The 19,609-nt window shown below is 39.7% G+C and overlaps 1 protein-coding gene across 2 annotated transcripts; it reads left to right on the forward strand.

Annotated features, from left to right (window-relative positions):
- Positions 1-4,744: 4,744 nt before the first annotated feature.
- On the forward strand, positions 4,745-18,469 carry CCT8 (chaperonin containing TCP1 subunit 8). Of its 2 annotated transcripts, XM_069578297.1 has the most exons (16): positions 5,096-5,308; positions 7,039-7,129; positions 7,795-7,874; positions 9,410-9,559; positions 10,026-10,206; positions 10,320-10,381; positions 11,258-11,395; positions 12,103-12,281; positions 13,217-13,283; positions 13,360-13,447; positions 13,534-13,649; positions 14,196-14,267; positions 14,348-14,512; positions 14,809-14,928; positions 17,827-17,931; positions 18,242-18,469. In XM_069578297.1, exons 1-15 carry the CDS (start codon positions 5,249-5,251, stop codon positions 17,917-17,919), a joined length of 1,662 nt encoding a protein of 553 aa, XP_069434398.1. In that variant the 5' UTR covers positions 5,096-5,248; the 3' UTR covers positions 17,920-17,931; positions 18,242-18,469. The 2 variants fall into 2 exon arrangements, with proteins under 2 accessions (XP_069434409.1, XP_069434398.1); XM_069578308.1 differs by lacking the exon at positions 17,827-17,931 and having other exon boundaries at positions 4,745-5,308.
- The last annotated feature ends 1,140 nt before the right edge of the window (positions 18,470-19,609 follow it).

Below are 19,609 nucleotides of genomic sequence, written 5' to 3' on the forward strand. Positions count from 1 at the left end.
TTCCCAGCATTAGGGGCTTTTCTAGTGAGTCAGCTCTTCTCATCAAGTGGCCAAAGTACTGGAGCTTCAGCTTCAGCATCAGTCCTTCCAATGAATATTCAGAATTGATTTCATTTAGGATGGACTGGTTGGGTCTCCTTGCAGTCCAAGGGACTCTCAAGAGTCTTCTCCAACACCACAGTTCAAAAGCATCAATTCTTCGGCGCTCAGCCTTCTTTATGGTCCAGCTCTCACATCCGTATATAACTGCAAGGAAACCTGGACACACAGTTTCAGCTCTCTGGTCTGAGAACCACATCAGTGTGCCAATCTAGCAGAACTAAGGCAGTAACTTCTAATTTTACTAAGAGAGGGACTGATAAACATAGTTTTAGTTTATCAACAATCCATTCACAACAGCTGAAGGGGAACTTCTCTCTCAAGTCATCTAAGAGATTTCATCAATCTCTAGAGATCTAAGGCCCCAGAATAGAATTTAAATACATTGTTTCACTCCATTTCACCTTCCTCATCTCTGTAACTGAACCAGTTCAATTATAAATAGTCATGGGACAGCTAAGCCAACGTTTACAGTTGAGGGGGAAACGATCACTTTCATCCAGTCCACGATCTCCATTCTCAGAATGGTAATAACAAAGAAGTGATTCACTGTGTGTTGTGCTGTGTGTGCTGTGTGTCCAACTCTTTGCAATCCCATGGACTGTAACCTGCCAGGCTCCTCTGTCCATGGAATTTTCCAGGCAAGAATACTGTGGTGGGTTGCCATTTCCTCCTCCAGGGGATCTTCCCAACCCAGGGATTGAACCCTTGTCTCTTGACTCTTCTGGATTGGCAGGTGGATTCTTTACCACTAGCACCAGCTGGGAAGCCTACAATTAAATATACATTTCTTTTTACTTTGCCTGGATCCAGAAAGGCTTTAAGGGAGATGCTAACTACAGCCTAGTCTTAGACAGACTGACTGGACTACTGATGAAACTGAATGTCAGGTGCATGCAGAGCTCATTTTCACAGAAAACAGCTGCAAAGCTTTCTTTATACTAAAGTCACAGGTGATCCTAGTCCACTGGTCACCAGGGAGTCTTGTTTCAGCCTAGGCAGCCACAGAAGCTTGTAGTATCCTTGATGAGAATTCAGTCAAACCTGGGGTGGTGGCAGAGTTGTTAGATAGCAATATATTGAATGAACCAGACCCTTTTTCTTGGGATGTTTAAGAACGAAACACACAGAGACCCATCTGAAGGGGGTGGAAAAACTAAAAGAAATAGAGAAAAGGATGCCAGCCAAAGCTAAGATGTAGAAAGAAGAAAAATCAGCTGAAAGAGGTAAAGAGAATCAAATGCCAGCTTGATGGAATGCATAGAAACAGAGATAAACTAAGATATGAAATTGGTAACTCAGAGATACCCTATCTGTATATATGAAAAGTCATCTGGCTCTAAGATATTTGTGTGATTTCTTACATTTTTGTTATTCTTAATAACCAACCCCCGCAAGTGATCTCAGCATTTTGTTTCCTTGCAACCTCAGAGAGCCTAACTCATAGACCACTACTCTCAGAATGGAGGAAAGTGACTTCTCCAGGTTTACCCCACGTGAAAAAGCAGCCTCTAGATGCAAATCAAGTTGGTGACAAATTTACCATTCAGCGTGCCCCCAGAAAAGTGGCTCCTGGTGACTTGAGTCTTAAGGAATGTCTTCATTTGTTCTTTAACAGACCAGATGTTTAAACAGTTCTTCCTACTATAGGATCCACAGAATAAATGCCTCAAATGACAGAAAGGTGGTCCAACACCTAAGCTGACGGGGTGATCCGATAAGGACAGTACATTCATCAAGGCAAATCTCATCTGATTTATCAGCTAAAGTAATCAGGACAAAAATGTTCCTATGAGCATAGAGAATGCTAGGGACTGAACTGTGTCTCCCTGGTCTTTGCAAGCTCCTGAGCAAACCCTCTTGATTGCTTTGTGTTGTTTTCTGGTTTCACAGCATATAAAGAGATGACTAGAAACCTCATCTCCCAATTCTTTGGTCTTCTCTTCATAGAATGGAGCAGGACGTGATGGGCCTTCCCTGTTCCACCCCGTGTCCTCAGCCTGCTTTTTGTTTGTGGAAAACTTTAGTCAAGGCATAAGTTTAATCAGAGAAATGAGAACATGTGAAAACAGGAAAACAGTCAAAGGAGAACAAATAATAATAATAATGCACTCATTAAGCATAGTCAAGGACCTTTAGTTCTTTCTCTAGCGCTATAGAGAACATTCTGAGCCATATCGTGTGAACTGTCTATTATAGATTCTGAAACCCCTACCAGGTGGAGAAGTTAATTACCTGATGACCACACTGTAGCCATGACATGGGCTGCCACAATTCCGAGAATTGGCCTCAACACAGTGGAAACAAATCTGCCCTAGAACTGAATATTAATTGTACCTAAAACAACCAAGATGACCCTGGTCAGACCACTGCTGACCAACTTGACGATGACTGTCAGAGCTGACTGTGATGTTTCTGCACGTAGCCCTCTTCTTCTGTCTATAAAAGCTCTCGCCCCACTGGCTGCCAGCGGGGTGAGTCGGCCTTGGGATAGAGGTCCACCCTCCTGCCCAGCTGTCAGCACCTGAAATAAAGCAAACTTTCCTTTCCACCGACCTGGCCTGTTTATTGGCTTTTGAGCAGTGAGCAGCCAGACCCCACACCTTTCAGTAACACTCAGACACCCATTTAGCCATCCGTTAAGTCTGCTTCATGCAACGTCCAGTGATATATGCTGGCAATACAGTGCCTATCTACCAGCTGGGAAAGACTGCAACAAATTTTGTCATAACCAGGATAAGTGCTGTGAAGAAGCACAGAAGCTGTGAGAATGACTCACAGGGAATGTCTTGGGAGTCATCAAAGGCTTTCTAACGTAAGCGTTTGTTTACTGAAGTAGAACTAACTCAGCCAAAGGGGAGTCGGTGAGCATTCTAGGTAGAGGAGAGCAGAGGCTGAGACCTTGAAGCAGCGGAGGTAAAGCAGACAGGATGAACTATTCAGGCTTCTGTGGCCAGAAGACGGAGAGGAAGGCCAACAGGGCAAAGATACAGGTGCCGCAAGCAGGGACCAGGACCCAGGCCCCGAGCCATATTGAGTGTGTTTACTTTTTAGTCTGGGTGAGGAATATTTGGCTATTTGGATCCAGTGGAAATTTTGCCCTTGAGCTTTTAATTCCACAATTATGAATACATCATCTACTCCAAGTAATACAAAATGAATTTTTATCTAAAAAGCATTCTTCTTAGCAATTAAATCAATTTAATTCTTGATCAATTACCATACAGAAGATTTAACTGATTTAATCATTCCCATTTCCTTTTTAATTTACTAAAATTAATATCAATTCTCAAACTATTATGGTTACTTTTATTATTATTTTTGGCAGTTTTGCTAAGGAATGTAGGTTCTTAGTTCCCTAACAGGAATCAAACCCACAGCCCCTGCAGTCAAAGTGGAGTCTTAATCACTGGACTGACAGGGAAGTCCCCAGATCAATTTTTTATTAAAACTTTCCATGGAAATTTGATTCATCAATAGTTTTATCCTCAAATTATCTACCATGGTCTCTACCAAGACTTGATACCTTAATTATTATTAAAATTTTATCATGTCATCTTTAATCTCTTTCAGTTTTGTTGTTGTTGCCGGTTATGTTTATAAGCAATGCTCTCTTTGAGTTAGATGATTTCTTGGCTTGGAGAAGGAAATGGCAACCCACTCCAGTACTCTTGCCTGGAGAATCCCATGAAGGGAGGAGCCTGCTAGGCTACAGTCCATGGGATCGCAGAGTCGGGCATGACTGAGTGATTTCACTTTCACTTATTTCTTGACTAAAGCATAAGGAAATCTCCTGTTGTCCTTGGACCACCCTTTGAGGATCGCCGAATGTTTCCCAAAAGGTGGTTCACATACCAGTTGGTTAGAGATGCCTCGCAAAAATATTTTTTCATAATTATGCACTTAAGTGCTAATTAGAAAAAGTTATAGTACATGTAACACATTTGATTATTCCTTAAGACACACTAAATCTGTCCCGATTTAAGGAAAATAAATCATTTGCAAGTGTCTGACCAAGGAACAAAAGACAAGCCAAACGTTCTATTCAGTTGTCTATATTTTCTACTGGGAGAGTGGATTACTTTCACTGTGTGAAATTATTCTTTGAAGTATTCTGCCATTATTCAGTCTTTTGAAATCAGCCATGTGCTGATGTGGGATGACACAGAGGTCAGGTTTTAAAGGACTGTGGGAAAGTAAAAGGGGTTTATATTTCCAAGAAAAAGCAGGAAAGGGATTTTCCAGGTGTTCCAGTGGTTAAGACATCATGCTTCCACTGCAGGGGGGCGGGGTTCCACTCCTGGCGGGGGAAATAAGATCTCACATGCTTGTGGGGCGGCCAAAAAACAGAAGAAAAAAGAAAAGGAGGAAAGAGGAATACAGTTGCCTAACAACGTGCATTTTGCAATCTAATCTGGGTAGAAATCCTAGTTTTAACACTACTAGCGCTGTGATCTTGTACAAACTAAATTGTAAATTGCAAAGTAATTAATAAAAGATTGACCACTAGCTAAGATACCGCACATAAAGCAAATAACGGGGCCTGGCACATATGAGCACTCAGTACGTAGTTTTCCTTTCAGATTTTCATTTATCACCTTCAAGTCCCCAGAGCTGCTACAGGGCCCAAGTCTGAGCGCAGTTCAACCACAGATTTGGAGGATGAAGGCAGATCCTCGGCCTCGGGAAGAAAGGGGTGCCCAAGGGGCTGATATCGTGGGAAGCTCTGGAAGATTTACACGGAAGCTACTCTTGGAAGGAGTGACAAAACTCAAGGACAAAACTGACAACATTCAAAAGTCCCCAGCACAGAGCCTATGAGTCTAAGCGAAGGGAACGACCTCCGGGAGCGAGCCACATCCGCCAGGCAGCCTACGCGTGCGTCGGCAGGAAGACAGAAGGCCCAGCCCGATCGAGCCACTCCATCGATCGACCAGCTCGAGAATCGTCAACTCAGTTCTGGCGGCGCTAACTGCTCCTTCTCGCGAGGCTTCACAGACTAGGCCGCCGGGGGAAAGGGCGGGACCGGCTGAAGAGAGAGGAGGGGCGTGAGCCGGCCGCACGCTACGTTCCCAGGAAGCTGTGCGCGCCTCTCGTTTCTTCCAGGATCTCCTGAGAGGGCGCGTGAACGCCACCCTGCAGACTGGTCATGGCCCTCCACGTCCCCAAGGCCCCGGGCTTTGCCCAAATGCTCAAGGAGGGAGCGAAGGTAAGAAAAGGAGGAAGAGGGAGTGAGGTGGGAGAGCCGCGGCGGCCGCAGTCAAGAAGAAAAGCCTACCAACGGGCCCGGCGTGCCCACCCGACATAGCGGTCGGAGGGAAAGAAGATTCCAGAAAGGGAGGTGTTCTCTGGAGAGCTTGGCCGCGGAGGGCCGCGGGCATTTCGAGTTTGTTTTTTTTTAATGAACCCGGGAGAAGGGGGCAAGCGGCCAGAAACGGCGAGTGGACGACGAGGCCGCAGGCGGCGCGTTTTTTGCTTTGTAGCCTTACAGGGTGTGAAGGCCGCTCTTTGCATTTTTCCTCCGTCAGTAAAACGGGAGTGAGGAGGCTCTCCTTTGAGGGGCGCGAAGTAGGTGAAATAACGTAGGTGAGGTTGCTTTGAGTACTGCGAAACGGTTCCAGGAGCGGGTGGTCCAGGGAGGAGAGGGACGAGGCAACTCTTGCAAATGAGAAACGGCGAGCTCCCCATTTAGTTAGCAGAAATAGTGCATTATAGGATAAATTTTAGTTACAATCCCAATGGGCTCTGTTCTGAACTTAGCCAGCTTGAGGTAAAACTTAATCCTCTGGGTCTTACTTTCCTCATCTTTCAGTTGGGGAGATTGGACGGAAATAGTTGTAACCAACAGAGTAAGTGACACCCTGACCTAAGTAAAGCTTTTGTTTTATGGCGAGATCTTGAAAGTAATTTCAACAGCATGGTTTTTTGTTTGTTTTTTTCTAATGTCTTAGACACACTGCTGTAAGTGTGTCTCTTAGGTTCAAATAGTTGCGTTCCCTTATTGTCACCCAGACTTGCTGTGCTTAAACGAATGTAGATACTGTGGTTCCATTTGTGGTAACAGTTTGAGGGAACTAGGTTTCTTGTTGGCGAGGATGCACTTTGGGGATAATGTGACTCTAGTAGGTAAGGAGGTTTACTGTAAGTATTGGTGAAAGAGCTTTGCTGAAAATGACATGAACTAATTTTTTTTTAAAAGGGAAGTGGCCGTATTTTTTTTATTCTGAGGCAGAAATAAGTGACCAAATAAGCAGAAGGATAATTTCAAATAATGATAAAGGAAATTGAAAGTGCGCCTCTAAAAAAAAATTATAAAGGAAAGTTTGGGGTAGAGCAGTAAATAAAATGTTAAGGAAAGAACTCTCAGCTCTGTGCTTAGTGGCCAAGATTAAAGGCAGAAATGTTTCAGGCTAAGGGACCAAACTCACTGAGGATGAAGTGAGTTTGACTTGTTAAAACAGTAAGAAAAAAGATGTTCACATGAACAGTAGGCTCTTGAAATTTATCTGAGACTCACAAGTAAATCCCATGTCTAAAAGAAGTTCATTGTAAAACTTGAAAATTTGAGTACTGTGAGCAGTTCAGTTTTCAGTGTATACACGTTGGAATTAATGTGTACAAACGAACAGTTTGTTTCAGTTCAAATGAGAATTCAAAATCTGCACTTTTCACTAAACTAAAAAAAATTAAGCTTTATGTTTTGATGTGTAAGTAGGTACTCATGGTCCCTAAAAATGTCATGCCTTATTCATTCAACTTGTGGACAAATCTGTGAATAAGGATGGTATCTGGTATCATAGGAACACCAAACACCATGCTTTACATACATAAATCTCATTCGATAATGTCAACAGTCTTTTGAGACAGGTACTATTATTTTACAGATGAAGAAATTATTGAGATTCATTGTCCTGCCTAATCAGAAATTTTCTTCTACAGCATTTTTCAGGATTAGAAGAGGCTGTGTACAGGAACATACAGGCTTGCAAAGAGCTGGCCCAAACAACTCGTACAGCATATGGACCAAATGGTAATTTCTAAATTCATGTTTAAAAAAAAATACAGTACTATAATATAATTTTGTGTAGTAGTTCTTTGAAACTTGTTTGAGGATATTATATGTAAATTGAGAATTTTAGCCATAATACACTGTAGTGTTGAAAATCATTTCACAGTTCAGTAACTCCTGTACAGTTTTCCTAATCTTTAATCAGCAGTTTGGATCTTTTTAGAAAAGTTGTAATCAAAATGTTACTTTTTGTCCTATTGAGAGGATAGAAAAGTTATGGTGCTTTCACCTTTGAGGTAGTACCATTGTTACAGCTGTGGAACAGTTCTCTTAAGTAAAATGACATAATTTAAGGGAGAAAAATTCTCTCTTGCTTCCTATCAACTGAATTAATTGATACAAATTTATGGAATAAGCAAAACACACTTTCAAGTAAATAATTTTAGTCTTTGTACATGTCAATATAATTTGATTGAAAAAATATGAAATTGGCAGGAAAGAAATAATAGGTGTGCAGGCAGGGGAAGCCATTGAGCTGTGGCTTTAAGAATAGGTAGTATGTTTTGAGTTCTTACAAAGTTATTTCAAGGAATGGATAGCAAGTTTTTGTTTCTTCACTGGATTTTCTTTGGTGTCTGGAGAGGGGTTTGAGTGATGATGGATTTCTTTTTCTAACTATTTTTGAGGAATGAACAAAATGGTTATCAACCATCTGGAGAAGTTGTTTGTGACGAATGATGCAGCGACTATTTTAAGAGAGCTAGAAGTAAGTTATTTCTTTTAAAAACCCAAGAAATGTTTTGGTGATGTCAAAAATTCAGTGTATTCTAACATCGAATAACCTTTATTTCATTCACATTGGATAATAAGGGGTTTTTTAAATTCCCAACTTGAAAATTCATGCTATAGATGTTCCCAATTATAGAGAATCCTCTTTATGTTTCACATCTTTGCTCCTGTTAAAATCTCCTGTTACTTATGGAGAGGTTGGTTGTGATAAAATATACATATATATTTGCCGATAATATAAAATTGAATGTTGTCGTCTTTAGAGCGTGACACTAAAGTGAATTATTCTATAATGTAGAAACAGCTGATATTTAAGATGGGTTTGTTTTAATTGTGTTCGTGAAATTAAATCAGTTGGTAGAATTTTGTTCACCTACAGTTTTGATGGTATAGAGTCTGAGGACAGTCTGGCACCTGATCACACATGGAAAACCACTCCTCAGCCAGCTGCTAATTGAAGGATATGTTCTGTCTCAGGGAATTTTTCTTAAAGCACCAGGATTAATTCTTTAGTCAGAACTCCATAGATAAGTTAACGTTTCTCCATCTTCTTAAGTAATGATATGAGAGTGTCACTTACTCAGTTGTATCCGACTGTTTGTGACCCCATGGACTATAGCCCACCAGGCTCCTCTGTCCATGGGATTCTTCAAGCAGGAATACTGGAGTGAGTTGCCGTGCCCTTCCCCAAGGGATCTTCCCAACCCAGAGATCGAACCTGGGTCTCCCACATGGCAGGCAGATTCTTTACCATCTGAGCCACAAGGGAAGCCCAAATAATGATATAGTGTTAAAGTAATAATATTGAACAAAACAGATCGACGAGATATTTGTGGAGGGACTTGTCATTATGAAGGTTAACATTGTACTCTGTGATGTTCTCAGGAGTTATTTAAGTATGGTGGGGATATTGTCTTCGTAATAAACCAGTGTCGGCTATTTAGTTTTCTCAGTGCTGTCAGTTGTCACTCCTTGCTTATTTCTTTAAAAAGCATCTTAAATTCTAGGGAAGGACCACTTCAAATTTTGATACACTTTAAGAAATATTTTTATTTTTGTTTTTTTAGACCATAATTGATAACCCCTTTCAATGAGGATATACATAAATATTGAGACTTATCACCAAGCTAAATGACATCTACTTTAGCACCTCTGAAGCCTTTTTTTAAAAGTGCTTTAGGTTGGAATTACTTTGTTTTTTAATTTAGTGAACCTGTAATCGTGTTAGGAACTTTATGTATACAGTGTACATACTGAGTGACTGACCTCAGTCAGTTGAAAGAAAGTGCCCTGTGAAGTTACTGTCATTTATGGTGGGGCATTCGTCCTGATGGGTATAAGGGTACCTGGATTGTCTTCTTGTGGCCACACTATAGGTGAGATCAGAAGAGTTACTTAACCCATAGGAGATTGGAGTCTGTTAATTTAAGAAGAAATGGAAAGGAAATTTTTCATACTGCTTTAAGGGTCAAATGTTTAACTTCCTATTTAAATTCAAACCCCTTCTACCAGGTACAGCATCCTGCTGCAAAAATGATTGTAATGGCCTCTCACATGCAAGAGCAAGAGGTTGGAGATGGCACAAACTTTGTTCTGGTTTTTGCTGGAGCTCTTCTGGAATTAGCTGAAGAGCTTCTCAGACTTGGCCTGTCAGTTTCAGAGGTGAGTGTCCATTTTATAACCTACCCCTGTTTAAAATTTGCTTATGTATGTATACCTACTGTTTCAAACTTAAGATAGTACTATAGTAATAGCTAGTACTGTGCACTTTTCTCTGTGTCAGGGTTTCTAGTACATGTGCTTCCCGTGCAGTGTCTCATTCTGTCCTTACAAGAACCCTGTGAGTGGGGCCTATTAAAAGTAATCCCAATTTGTTTCAGATAAAGAAAGTGAGCCTTAAGTTAGAAAAACCTTGCTCGAGTAGCTAGTAATGGCAGTTGGGGTTCAAATGTGGGCTGTCAAAGCCTGTGCTCTTAAATACTAGATTTTGCTGTGAATGTTACTCTGGGAGTGTGTTTTGTCTTTGTCTATTGAAAATACCATATCTGTTGGGTTACCAAAATGAGATACTTTAAGACACGTCAAAATTATGCCCTTTGAGGAAGTATTTTTGCTCTTTACATTTAAGGTCATAGAAGGTTATGAAATAGCCTGCAAAAAAGCTCATGAGATTCTTCCTGACTTGGTATGTTGTTCTGCAAAAAATCTACGGGATGTTGATGAAGTGTCGTCTCTACTTCATACCTCTGTAATGAGTAAACAATATGGTAATGAAGTGTTTCTGGCCAAGCTTATAGCTCAGGCATGTGGTGAGTATATATCAGTAAATGAAAAAATCCAAAATTAAAATGTCTTCATGTGGCTAAGCTATTTTCTCTGTTTTCCCAATTTATCTTTTGATATGTCTTTGTTTTCTTAACAGTATCCATTTTTCCTGACTCTGGCCATTTCAATGTTGATAACATCAGAGTTTGTAAGATTCTGGTAAGTTTAGAAATGCATCAGTGTTATCTAGATAGGTCTTTTTTTTCTTCTCCCCCCACAAATCTCTTAATCTAAATTTTACCTTGTAAGTTTTAGACACTTAAGACTTCCTGCCTTCGTTTAAGATTTTGATAGTAATACTTTTACTTTGAATTTAAAAATATATCAACATATTCTTGTCATCACTTTTCCATAATAGTTGGAAGGTTTAGTACATAAAATAATAATTATTTGCGTTCTTCATATATGCTGACTTATAAAAATGAGCTTAGAAGGCAATTTTGAATGTGGTTCAAGTTTTTCTGTTGCTCTATAATAAAATTCATACTTTTAATATCTAAAGGGTATATACTTGATAGAAAATTGTGATTGGTACAGTAAAACCTGTAACTATTGGTCTTACACAGACGTGATTGTTAACGTAGTCAGATTTAACTTACATAAGTACGTGCACTAGCTGTGTGTGTGATATACATCCTGTGTGTTCTGACCATCCATATACTGCCTCCCCTACGCCGTTATGTGGTTTGTGTGTGTGAAATCAGAAACTTGGCATTGATCCCTGTTCTGTCCCTGTCGCTGACAGTCCAGCCTGGTACATTGGTGCTGAGTGAATGAATGGCTTAGAGCAGTTCTTTGATTTTTCCCCGAGTGTACTGCAGGATCCCAGTCCATAACTGTGGCTCATTGCCAAAGTGATCCCTGCGATGAACAGACTGCTTTACTGTCCATCACTGTATCATCATCCCCAAGAGTCCCTGCCTTGCTGTAGTACATTATTTAGTAATGAGTATTTTTGGTACATGTAGAAGCAGTCAATTAGCCCTGATGTTATTTTCATGAAATCATTGATGATTTTGGTATCCAACTCCTCAGGGCTCTGGTGTGCATTCCTCTTCAGTACTGCATGGTATGGTTTTTAAGAAGGAAACTGAAGGCGATGTGACATCTGTCAAGGATGCAAAAATAGCAGTGTACTCTTGTCCATTTGATGGCATGATAACAGAAACTAAGGTATGTAGATTTCAGAATCTTGAAGGTAAAAACTTGGGCTTCCTTTTCAGTAACATTTTGAGGTGGAGTTTGCTCTTAATCCAGTGAATATGGCATTCACCAGGTTAAATGTTCAATGAAAAAATGAGTATTTGTGTGCTGTTCATTGCAATTTTTTAAATAACATTGAAATTCTGTAGCATCCTGAAACAAAAATAGGCTGACATAGTTTGAAGTTAGTAACAGTTATAATTGGAAGTTTGTATTGAAAATACATAGTAAGTCTGAACTTTATAAGTCACTGTTGATTTCATCCCTGGAATTCTTGAGATCTTGAGCGGTTGATATCTTTTAAAATTAGACAGGTTTGGGGATGGATGGGCCTGGTCATTTAGTCCACATTTTAGAGGAAGTTTGAGAACCACAGTGTTGTTTCAGTACACTAGTTGACATTAGAAGACAGATGTCAGGACATCTGCCTGACCTCTCATAGTATAGAGTTTCTCTAATTTTTCCACAAAAAGTGCCTGTCAAAGAGCAAATATATTAGTGCTGAGTGTGGCAGAGGGAGAGGTTTATGGTCTAGGAGCAAGCTGCATTTCTGTTAGTTTCGTACAGATTTTGTATTCTGTTATATGTGCACGTTTAAATTGTTTAATGTTATTCTGTGACTTTGAACACCAAAGTGATTAAATGGTTTTAAAGAAAATCTTTGCTTATTTTGCTAGGGAACGGTGTTGATAAAGAGTGCTGAAGAATTGATGAATTTTAGTAAGGGAGAAGAAAATCTCATGGATGCGCAAGTCAAAGCTATTGCTGATACTGGTGCAAATGTTGTAGTAACAGGTGGCAGAGTGGCAGACATGGCTCTTCACTATGCAAACAAATACAATATCATGTTGGTGAGGTAAGAGAGGACTGCATTCTGTCACTCCAGACTGTAAATGACTTTGGGCGGTGAAACAATGAACAAATAAATTCAGCACACCATAAAGACTGTTGAGCGTGTTAAAAGTGGGGAGTATGAGGTATTAGGGAGAAGGCAATGGCACCCCACTCCAGTCCTCTTGCCTGGAAAATCCTATGGACCGAGGAGCCTGGTGGGCTGCAGTCCATGGGGTCGCTAAAGAGTCGAATACAACTGAGCAATTTCCCTTTCACTTTTCACTTTCATGCATTGGAGAAGGAAATGGCAGCCCACTCCATGTTCTTGCCTGGAGAATCCCAGGGGTGGGGGAGCCTGGTGGGCTGCCGTCTATGGGGTCGCACAGAGTCGGACACAACTGAAGTGACTTAGCAGCAGCAGCAGCATGAGGTATTAGACAATGTAGCAAGTGGACTTCACTTGGTCTAGGGGAATAGGAAATATCTGAGAAAACCTACCTTTAGACTGAGAGCTGAAGGACCAGTTAACAGATGTTAATTGAAGAGAGAGAGGGAAGAGTGTTCCAGGCCAGAGGAAGAGCTTAAGAGACCAGACACAAATCTGGTACACACTGTTAGCTAGAGTGTGGGGTTAGGAACATAACTTTGTTTATGGATTACCCTGGACAACTTAATCGTTCCCACCTTTCTTAATATAATGGGCAGAGGAAATCACTGTGCTCTTTCAGCAAAAGTTTTCTGTGTGCCAGGGCTTCCTTTGTGTTTTACAACTACAAACCCTTGATATCCTAAGAAGACTTGAAAACGTTAATTCTAGAATAATTCCATAAACATAAGTGGCTGGATTGCACAGTGCAGTCCAGACCTATTCTGAGCTTGAACCTTGAAGCCCTATGAACAGTTTCCTATTTAATCTCATGTGTTTTACTATTAAGGCGTTTGATTTGGTTTTTAAAGGCTGAACTCAAAATGGGATCTCAGAAGATTATGCAAAACAGTTGGTGCTACAGCTCTTCCTAGATTGGTATGTATTTTGGGCACTATTAAAAGATAGTTGAACCTATTCAGATTATTTTATTACAAGAATTGTTTTCTCACAGAATCCTCCTGTCCTTGAAGAAATGGGGCATTGTGACAGTGTTTACCTGTCAGAGGTGGGTGATACACAAGTGGTTGTGTTTAAGCATGGTGAGTAATCATGGTAAAATGTACATATTTGATGTGTAGGGAGTTCATTTTCTTTTACTAATCTCCTAATATATATTTATTGACAGAAAAGGAAGATGGTGCCATTTCTACCATAGTGCTTCGAGGCTCTACAGACAACCTGATGGATGATATAGAGAGGGCAGTAGATGATGGTGTTAATACTTTCAAAGTTCTCACAAGGGTCAGTATTAGCATTCATCGTAACTTAGTAATTTTAAGTCCTCAAAAGCACAGTTGGCAGACTCCTAAATATCCTGAGAACTTCAAAATGAAAAACACGAGTGGCTTTTGTAAAGCACAGCACCTTTTTCCGTAAGATTCCGTTTAAGTGTTTGTTGCTAATGAATTTTCTAAAATGAAATATGAAAAGGAGCAGCTAATCAAGGCTTCCTTTTTTGACTGTCTTAAAGAGTTTATGGCGGTTTTTCTTCTGTTGCGCTTCAGTTTCTTATCCAGTAAATTCTTGTTGCTGGATTTGTGAAAAGTAAGTAACTGCACTGTGTTGTTCCCATTCTTCACTTTGATTCTTCTTTTTCATATACCAGACCCTATGGTGAGGTAAGATAGCTTGTCCAGATCACTCCATTTTTTAATTGGAATTCAAGTTTTATAAAATTTGTAACTGAATCAGATTTAACCCTCTAAGACTGGTGGAGTGCTGGAATCTGAAAAGATGTAGGAAACTGGACATTGCTTCTTGGTAACTTTTTTTAACAATATGTTATAGGATAAACGTCTTGTACCTGGAGGTGGAGCCACAGAAATTGAATTAGCCAAACAGATCACATCGTATGGAGAGGTACATGGCTTTCTGTGTATAAACTGACTTTCTTGTTTTTGTTTGAATAAAATTGAGTAATGAGCACGTTTTTGTTTTAGACGTGTCCTGGACTTGAACAGTATGCCATTAAGAAGTTTGCAGAGGCATTTGAAGCTATTCCCCGGGCACTGGCAGAAAACTCTGGAGTTAAGGCCAATGAAGTAATCTCTAAACTCTATGCAGTACATCAAGAAGGAAATAAAAACGTTGGATTAGATATTGAGGTATTTGGAAGAGGAAAAAAGTGAACTTTATTTTGTGAATGTACAATGTAAAAATAGACGTTAAAAGGAAAATCAGAAAATGTTCTGATTTGTGAGCACAGGATTTTCTTAACAGCTTTTTCAGTTTGTCTGATAGAGAATTTAGTTATCCTTCTGCTTTATTGTGTATATAGGGTTGTACTTGGCCTAGCTACTTATTCTAGTTTTATTCAAGTAGCCATGTTTCTATTACTGAGTATAAATATTTTCACGTAAACCTTTAGAATGAAAGCATAAGAACAGTTCTCTGTTGACAGGCTGAAGTTCCTGCTGTAAAGGACATGTTGGAAGCTGGTGTTCTAGATACTTACCTGGGAAAATACTGGGCTATTAAACTGGCTACTAATGCTGCTGTCACTGTTCTCAGAGTGGATCAGGTGAGTGAGAAATGAAATATTGATCTTTAAAAATACTAATTTTTATGTAGTTCAAAGTATATTTTCATGGGACTAAAACACTGTTCTCTCTATTCAAAGTAAAGTACTCCTCCTCCCCCTCCCCCCAAAAGTTCTCTTTTTCTGTTACAGTTACACGTTGTGTTGAAAGTATTGATTCAACTAATTTAAAATTATTTTTCCAATGAAAGACTCCTTTGCCACTTGGGAACTGAAATGGGTAAAATAAATCTCATTTAGATTCATAGTTTTAAAAACCCTTCTTAAAGGAGGAAGTTCCATATGGAATATGGAAGGGTCATAAAACCCTGAAGCAGATACAGTATTCTCTCCCTTGTTTGCAGTTTTGCTTTCTGTGGTTTCATTTTACCCACAATTCATCTATTATACCAGACTACTGTATGGAAAATTCTCATATTTTTCAGATTGCACACTGTTATCAATAGCATGATGAAATCTCATGCTGTCCTGCTCCAGGACATGAACTGTCCCTTCATCCAGCATATCCATGCTGTGTACATTGTCTCTTAGCCATTTCAATGATCAGATCAACATATTTTACTTCTGGTCCCAAAGTTGGAGAAGGAAATGGCAACCCACTGCAGTATTCTTGCCTGGAGAATCCCATGGACAGAAGAGCCTGGTGGACTACAGTCCATGGGGTCGCAGAGTCAGACATGACTGAAGTGATTTAGCACACAGTCCCAAAGTACAGGAGTTAGTGATGCTGCCAACTTGAATACACTCTTATTGTACCTGATTGATAGACTTGTACGGGTGAGAAAAAGCAGAGTGTTGTTATATAGAGAGAGTTCTTACTGTGCTGTTTCAGGTGTCCACTCAGGTTCTTGGAAGGCATCTGAGGGGTAATGTCTGGACCACAGTCTGTACCACCATCAAGGAAATGTGGAGATGACAGGGCCGGCCTGGTGGTTAAGAGCGTTCTTCTGTGACAGATGTTGTCTTGGGGGTTTTAAGGTCCTCAGGTGTTAAAATTATAGTATTTCTGCTAATATTTTTGAGGAATTAGGCAAAAGTGGTGAAGACTATTTCAAATTGAGTTAAATCAGAAATCACAATTTTTCAAAAGTGTTTTCTAGTAAACTTAATGAAACCTATTTTCTTACAGAATTCTAGGAGTGATTATTAACCAATGAATAATTTTCAAATAGAGTAGAAAATTTTAATTGCTAGAGCCATAGTGTAAATCCATTAAATGAAAATCATGCCAAATTAATCTTGGGAGAAGCAATTTTTAGGTAGAAATGGAAAAGAAATAGAGTTTTACATAGAAATGGAAAGGAGATTGGACTTATTCTAAGCAAGGACCAGGTGGTTGTAATGACAGCAAAACAGGTTTCACTTCGGTAAAGAACTCTTTCCTATATAAGATGCCCAGAAATGGAACTGGATATCCATGGACTGGATTTAGTAATTGTGCATTCTTATGTCAGTGCATCATACAGTTTTTAGGAAAAAATGGTTTTGGAGTTTGTAAGCAGAGATAATGGGGGCCCCAAGAAAAAGCAGAAGGGGACAGGAGAAGCTAAATAGACTGAAGCATGAGATAAGCAGAAAGTTTCACAGTAGAAGTTTCTAAGGAATATTTTGCATGCCAGTTAGCCAATAACAAGTGCCTTTCTCACACAGGTACTTCTTAACCTAGGAAGGCTTGTGTATGTTTTACCCTAAGGGAGGATGTTCATTATTTTTGCCATTAGCACTGTGTACATACCTATCTTGAACCCATCCAACTGTAACGAGCTTGTACTCTTCAGTATAGTGAAAGTGAAGTCGCTCAGTCATGTCCAACTCTTTGCAGCCCCATGGACTGTAGCCTACCAGGCTCCTCCCTTCATGGGATTCTCCAGGTAAGAGTACTGGAGTGGGTTGCACCATTTCCTTCTCCAGGGGATCTTCCCGACCCAGGGATCAAACCTGGGTCTCCTGAATTCCAGGCAGATGCTTTAACCTCTGAGCAGTTATCTAATTTTGCATAGTATGGATTTTAGAAAAGGACTTGAAAAGTTTTCAGCATTGAACAGTGTAGTAGGGCCGGATTAGTGTTTGTTCAGGTGTTTAATTCACTAGTTCTCAAATTGTCCCCTAATCCATAGCATCCTCGTCACCTAACAACTTGTTAAAAATACAAATTCCCAGATCCACTGAATCAGAAACTTGAAAGAGGCCCATCAGTCTGCTTTCTTAATTGAAGTATATTTAGGTTCTACAATTATACTTGCTGCTTTTAATACAATCTGAATTTATCCCTAGTTGGTACAAAGCCTTCCCTTGTAGCTCAGTTGGTAAAGAATCTGCCTGCAATGCTCAAGACCCAGGTTCAATCCCTGGGTTGGGAAGATCCCCTGGAGAAGAAAATGGCAACCCACTCCAGTATCCTTGCCTGGAAAATCTCATGGATAGAGGAGCCTGATGGGCTGCAGTCCATGGGGTCGCAAAGAGTCGGACATTACTGAGCAACTAACACTTAACTCACTGGTAAAATGTTATTGCAGGAATTTCAATTTCTTTATGAAAGCTTCTAAAAAGGGGTGGGGACTCCTTTTTAGGGTTTATGTATAGGGTTTTAAGAGTTCTACTCTGTGGAAAGCCAACTAACTTTAACTTCTCCCAAATTCATTTGACCCCAAAGCTGCAACCACGTTTTTCTGCCCAAACATAAATCCTTTAAAAATGCTAGATGGTTATACTTATAAAATGGTGGGTTAGTGCATTCTCAATAAATGAGGCTTCTGGCATGTAAGTTTCCAGGCAGCTAGGTGCTAGGACTTTTGTTTATGAACACAATTCTTGTACTTGAAGAATACTAGGAAATACCATTGTTGAACATTAATATATTTTACATATCGACCACTTTAGATTATAATGGCAAAACTGGCAGGTGGACCTAAAGCTCCTAAACCACAAGGAAATTGGGATAAAGATGGTTGGCAAGACGAATCTCATATATAAATAGCAAATCAGGTGCCAAACTGATTGATGGCAGTGATGCATGCAGATGTTTCTCACATTCCGCACATTGGGTTGTTGAAATGCATGTCTTAGAAGGCCTCCCGCTAATGAATGTGAATTTTGTTGCTCTTAATGTCCAGAAAACGGAAAGCTCACCTGCTGGATGATAACCACATCGCACTAGTGTTCCATATGCAGTGTAATAACAGATTGCTCATTGGTGATGATTGTTTAATAACAAAGCAGGCTCAGAGAAATATTCTTTTCTCTTCATTCTGAAGTTTGAGTTTGTAAGTGTACTCTTGTGAATTTTGTTTCGCAGATCATCATGGCAAAACCAGCGGGTGGGCCGAAGCCTCCAAGTGGGAAGAAAGACTGGGATGAAGACCAAAATGACTGAATGGTTTCATTTTTACTGTAGGTGAAGGTTGTATTTGTAGTAGTACTATAGTAATTGCCTGATGTTTTCATATTCTCCTTAAATTAAGAAGTGTTTTGTGTTTGTATCTTGTATCCTTGAATGGATGATGCAATAAACGTTATTATCGAAGCCTCTTTGTCTGAGGACCACTGTTCTTGGGTCTTGATTGTCTCAGCCTTGTTCATGAAAAACCGTGGCACTTAAGTGAAGTCACCCAAGTTATCAGGGGGTCTGTTTGCAGTATAAATCTGGCTTGCTGTTTGTCTGTACATAAGTTTTATTGGAACACAGATGTGATCAGGTATTTACATCCTGTCTGTGACTGCTTTCTACAAGGGAAAGGCAGAGTTGGAGACTTATGACAGAGACGAAGTGGCTTGCAAGGCCTCTGAGACATTTACTAATTATAGGAAGTGCTCTGTAGGAAGTCTGTCATTACCTGGACTAGATTTTTAGTATTTTTTCACAGCTCTGAAAATCCCTGACAGGTGACTTGTTTCACTAGCACTGAATGATGTGTTGAATGGATGACTTTAAATACATATATTTTAGCAGCAGAGAACAAAAGATACTTACAATGCAACTGAAAAAATGCCTCGACGTATAAATTTTTATACCGTGGAGATTTGAAAAAAGCAAAGAACACTAAAAAGTAAACTTACTTTACAGAACACTGAATAACACTTTTATACGGTTTTTGGCATTTCAAAGGAATTTAGATGCAGTATGGCTGACTGGGCCTTATATGAACTCATCAAAAGAAATTCTAATAGAGAACCTTACACGAAGTTTAGACAGTTTTGGTATTCTTAAGGCTCTTAAGAGTTGTATGTGCCTTGGAAACACTGGCTTGAGTTCAACAAACACCCCAGCGTATGCACGCTGCTTGGCAGCAGCAGAACTACATGCATGTTACTGCCAAATTAAATACCCTATGGTTATAAAATTAATACTTTCATTTTAACTAACACTTCAAGTTTTGTTAGGCAGTCTGAAACTTTTTTTTAATGTTTTCTGGTAGTGTATGTCAGTACAACTTACTGATAAAGCAAATTTTAGGGGTAATTAATTTTATTGACGTGTTGCAAACCACCACACTGACATATTATTGAGAACTTAAGTAATTCAGAATCCTTTCCAGAAATTGGAAGCAGGGATAAAAACCACTGTGACAATACAAAACCACTGTAAATTTTTAGATATTTTCCCTTCAGTATTTCAGTAAACATGATTTCTTCTGACATGTATTTAAGTGAACACGATTTACAG

This window comes from Ovis canadensis, chromosome 1, assembly GCF_042477335.2.
Source record: "Ovis canadensis isolate MfBH-ARS-UI-01 breed Bighorn chromosome 1, ARS-UI_OviCan_v2, whole genome shotgun sequence".
Lineage (NCBI taxonomy): Eukaryota > Metazoa > Chordata > Mammalia > Artiodactyla > Bovidae > Ovis > Ovis canadensis.

Excerpts from the sequence above, each read along its gene's own strand:
- CCT8 (XM_069578297.1), top strand. The coding sequence starts at position 5,249 with ATGGCCCTCCACGTCCCCAAGGCCCCGGGCTTTGCCCAAATGCTCAAG. Across the intron at positions 10,207-10,319 it reads GCTTATAGCTCAGGCATGTG|TATCCATTTTTCCTGACTCT; the intron begins GTGAGTATATAT and ends TTTTCTTAACAG. Across the intron at positions 13,284-13,359 it reads CTACAGCTCTTCCTAGATTG|AATCCTCCTGTCCTTGAAGA; the intron begins GTATGTATTTTG and ends GTTTTCTCACAG.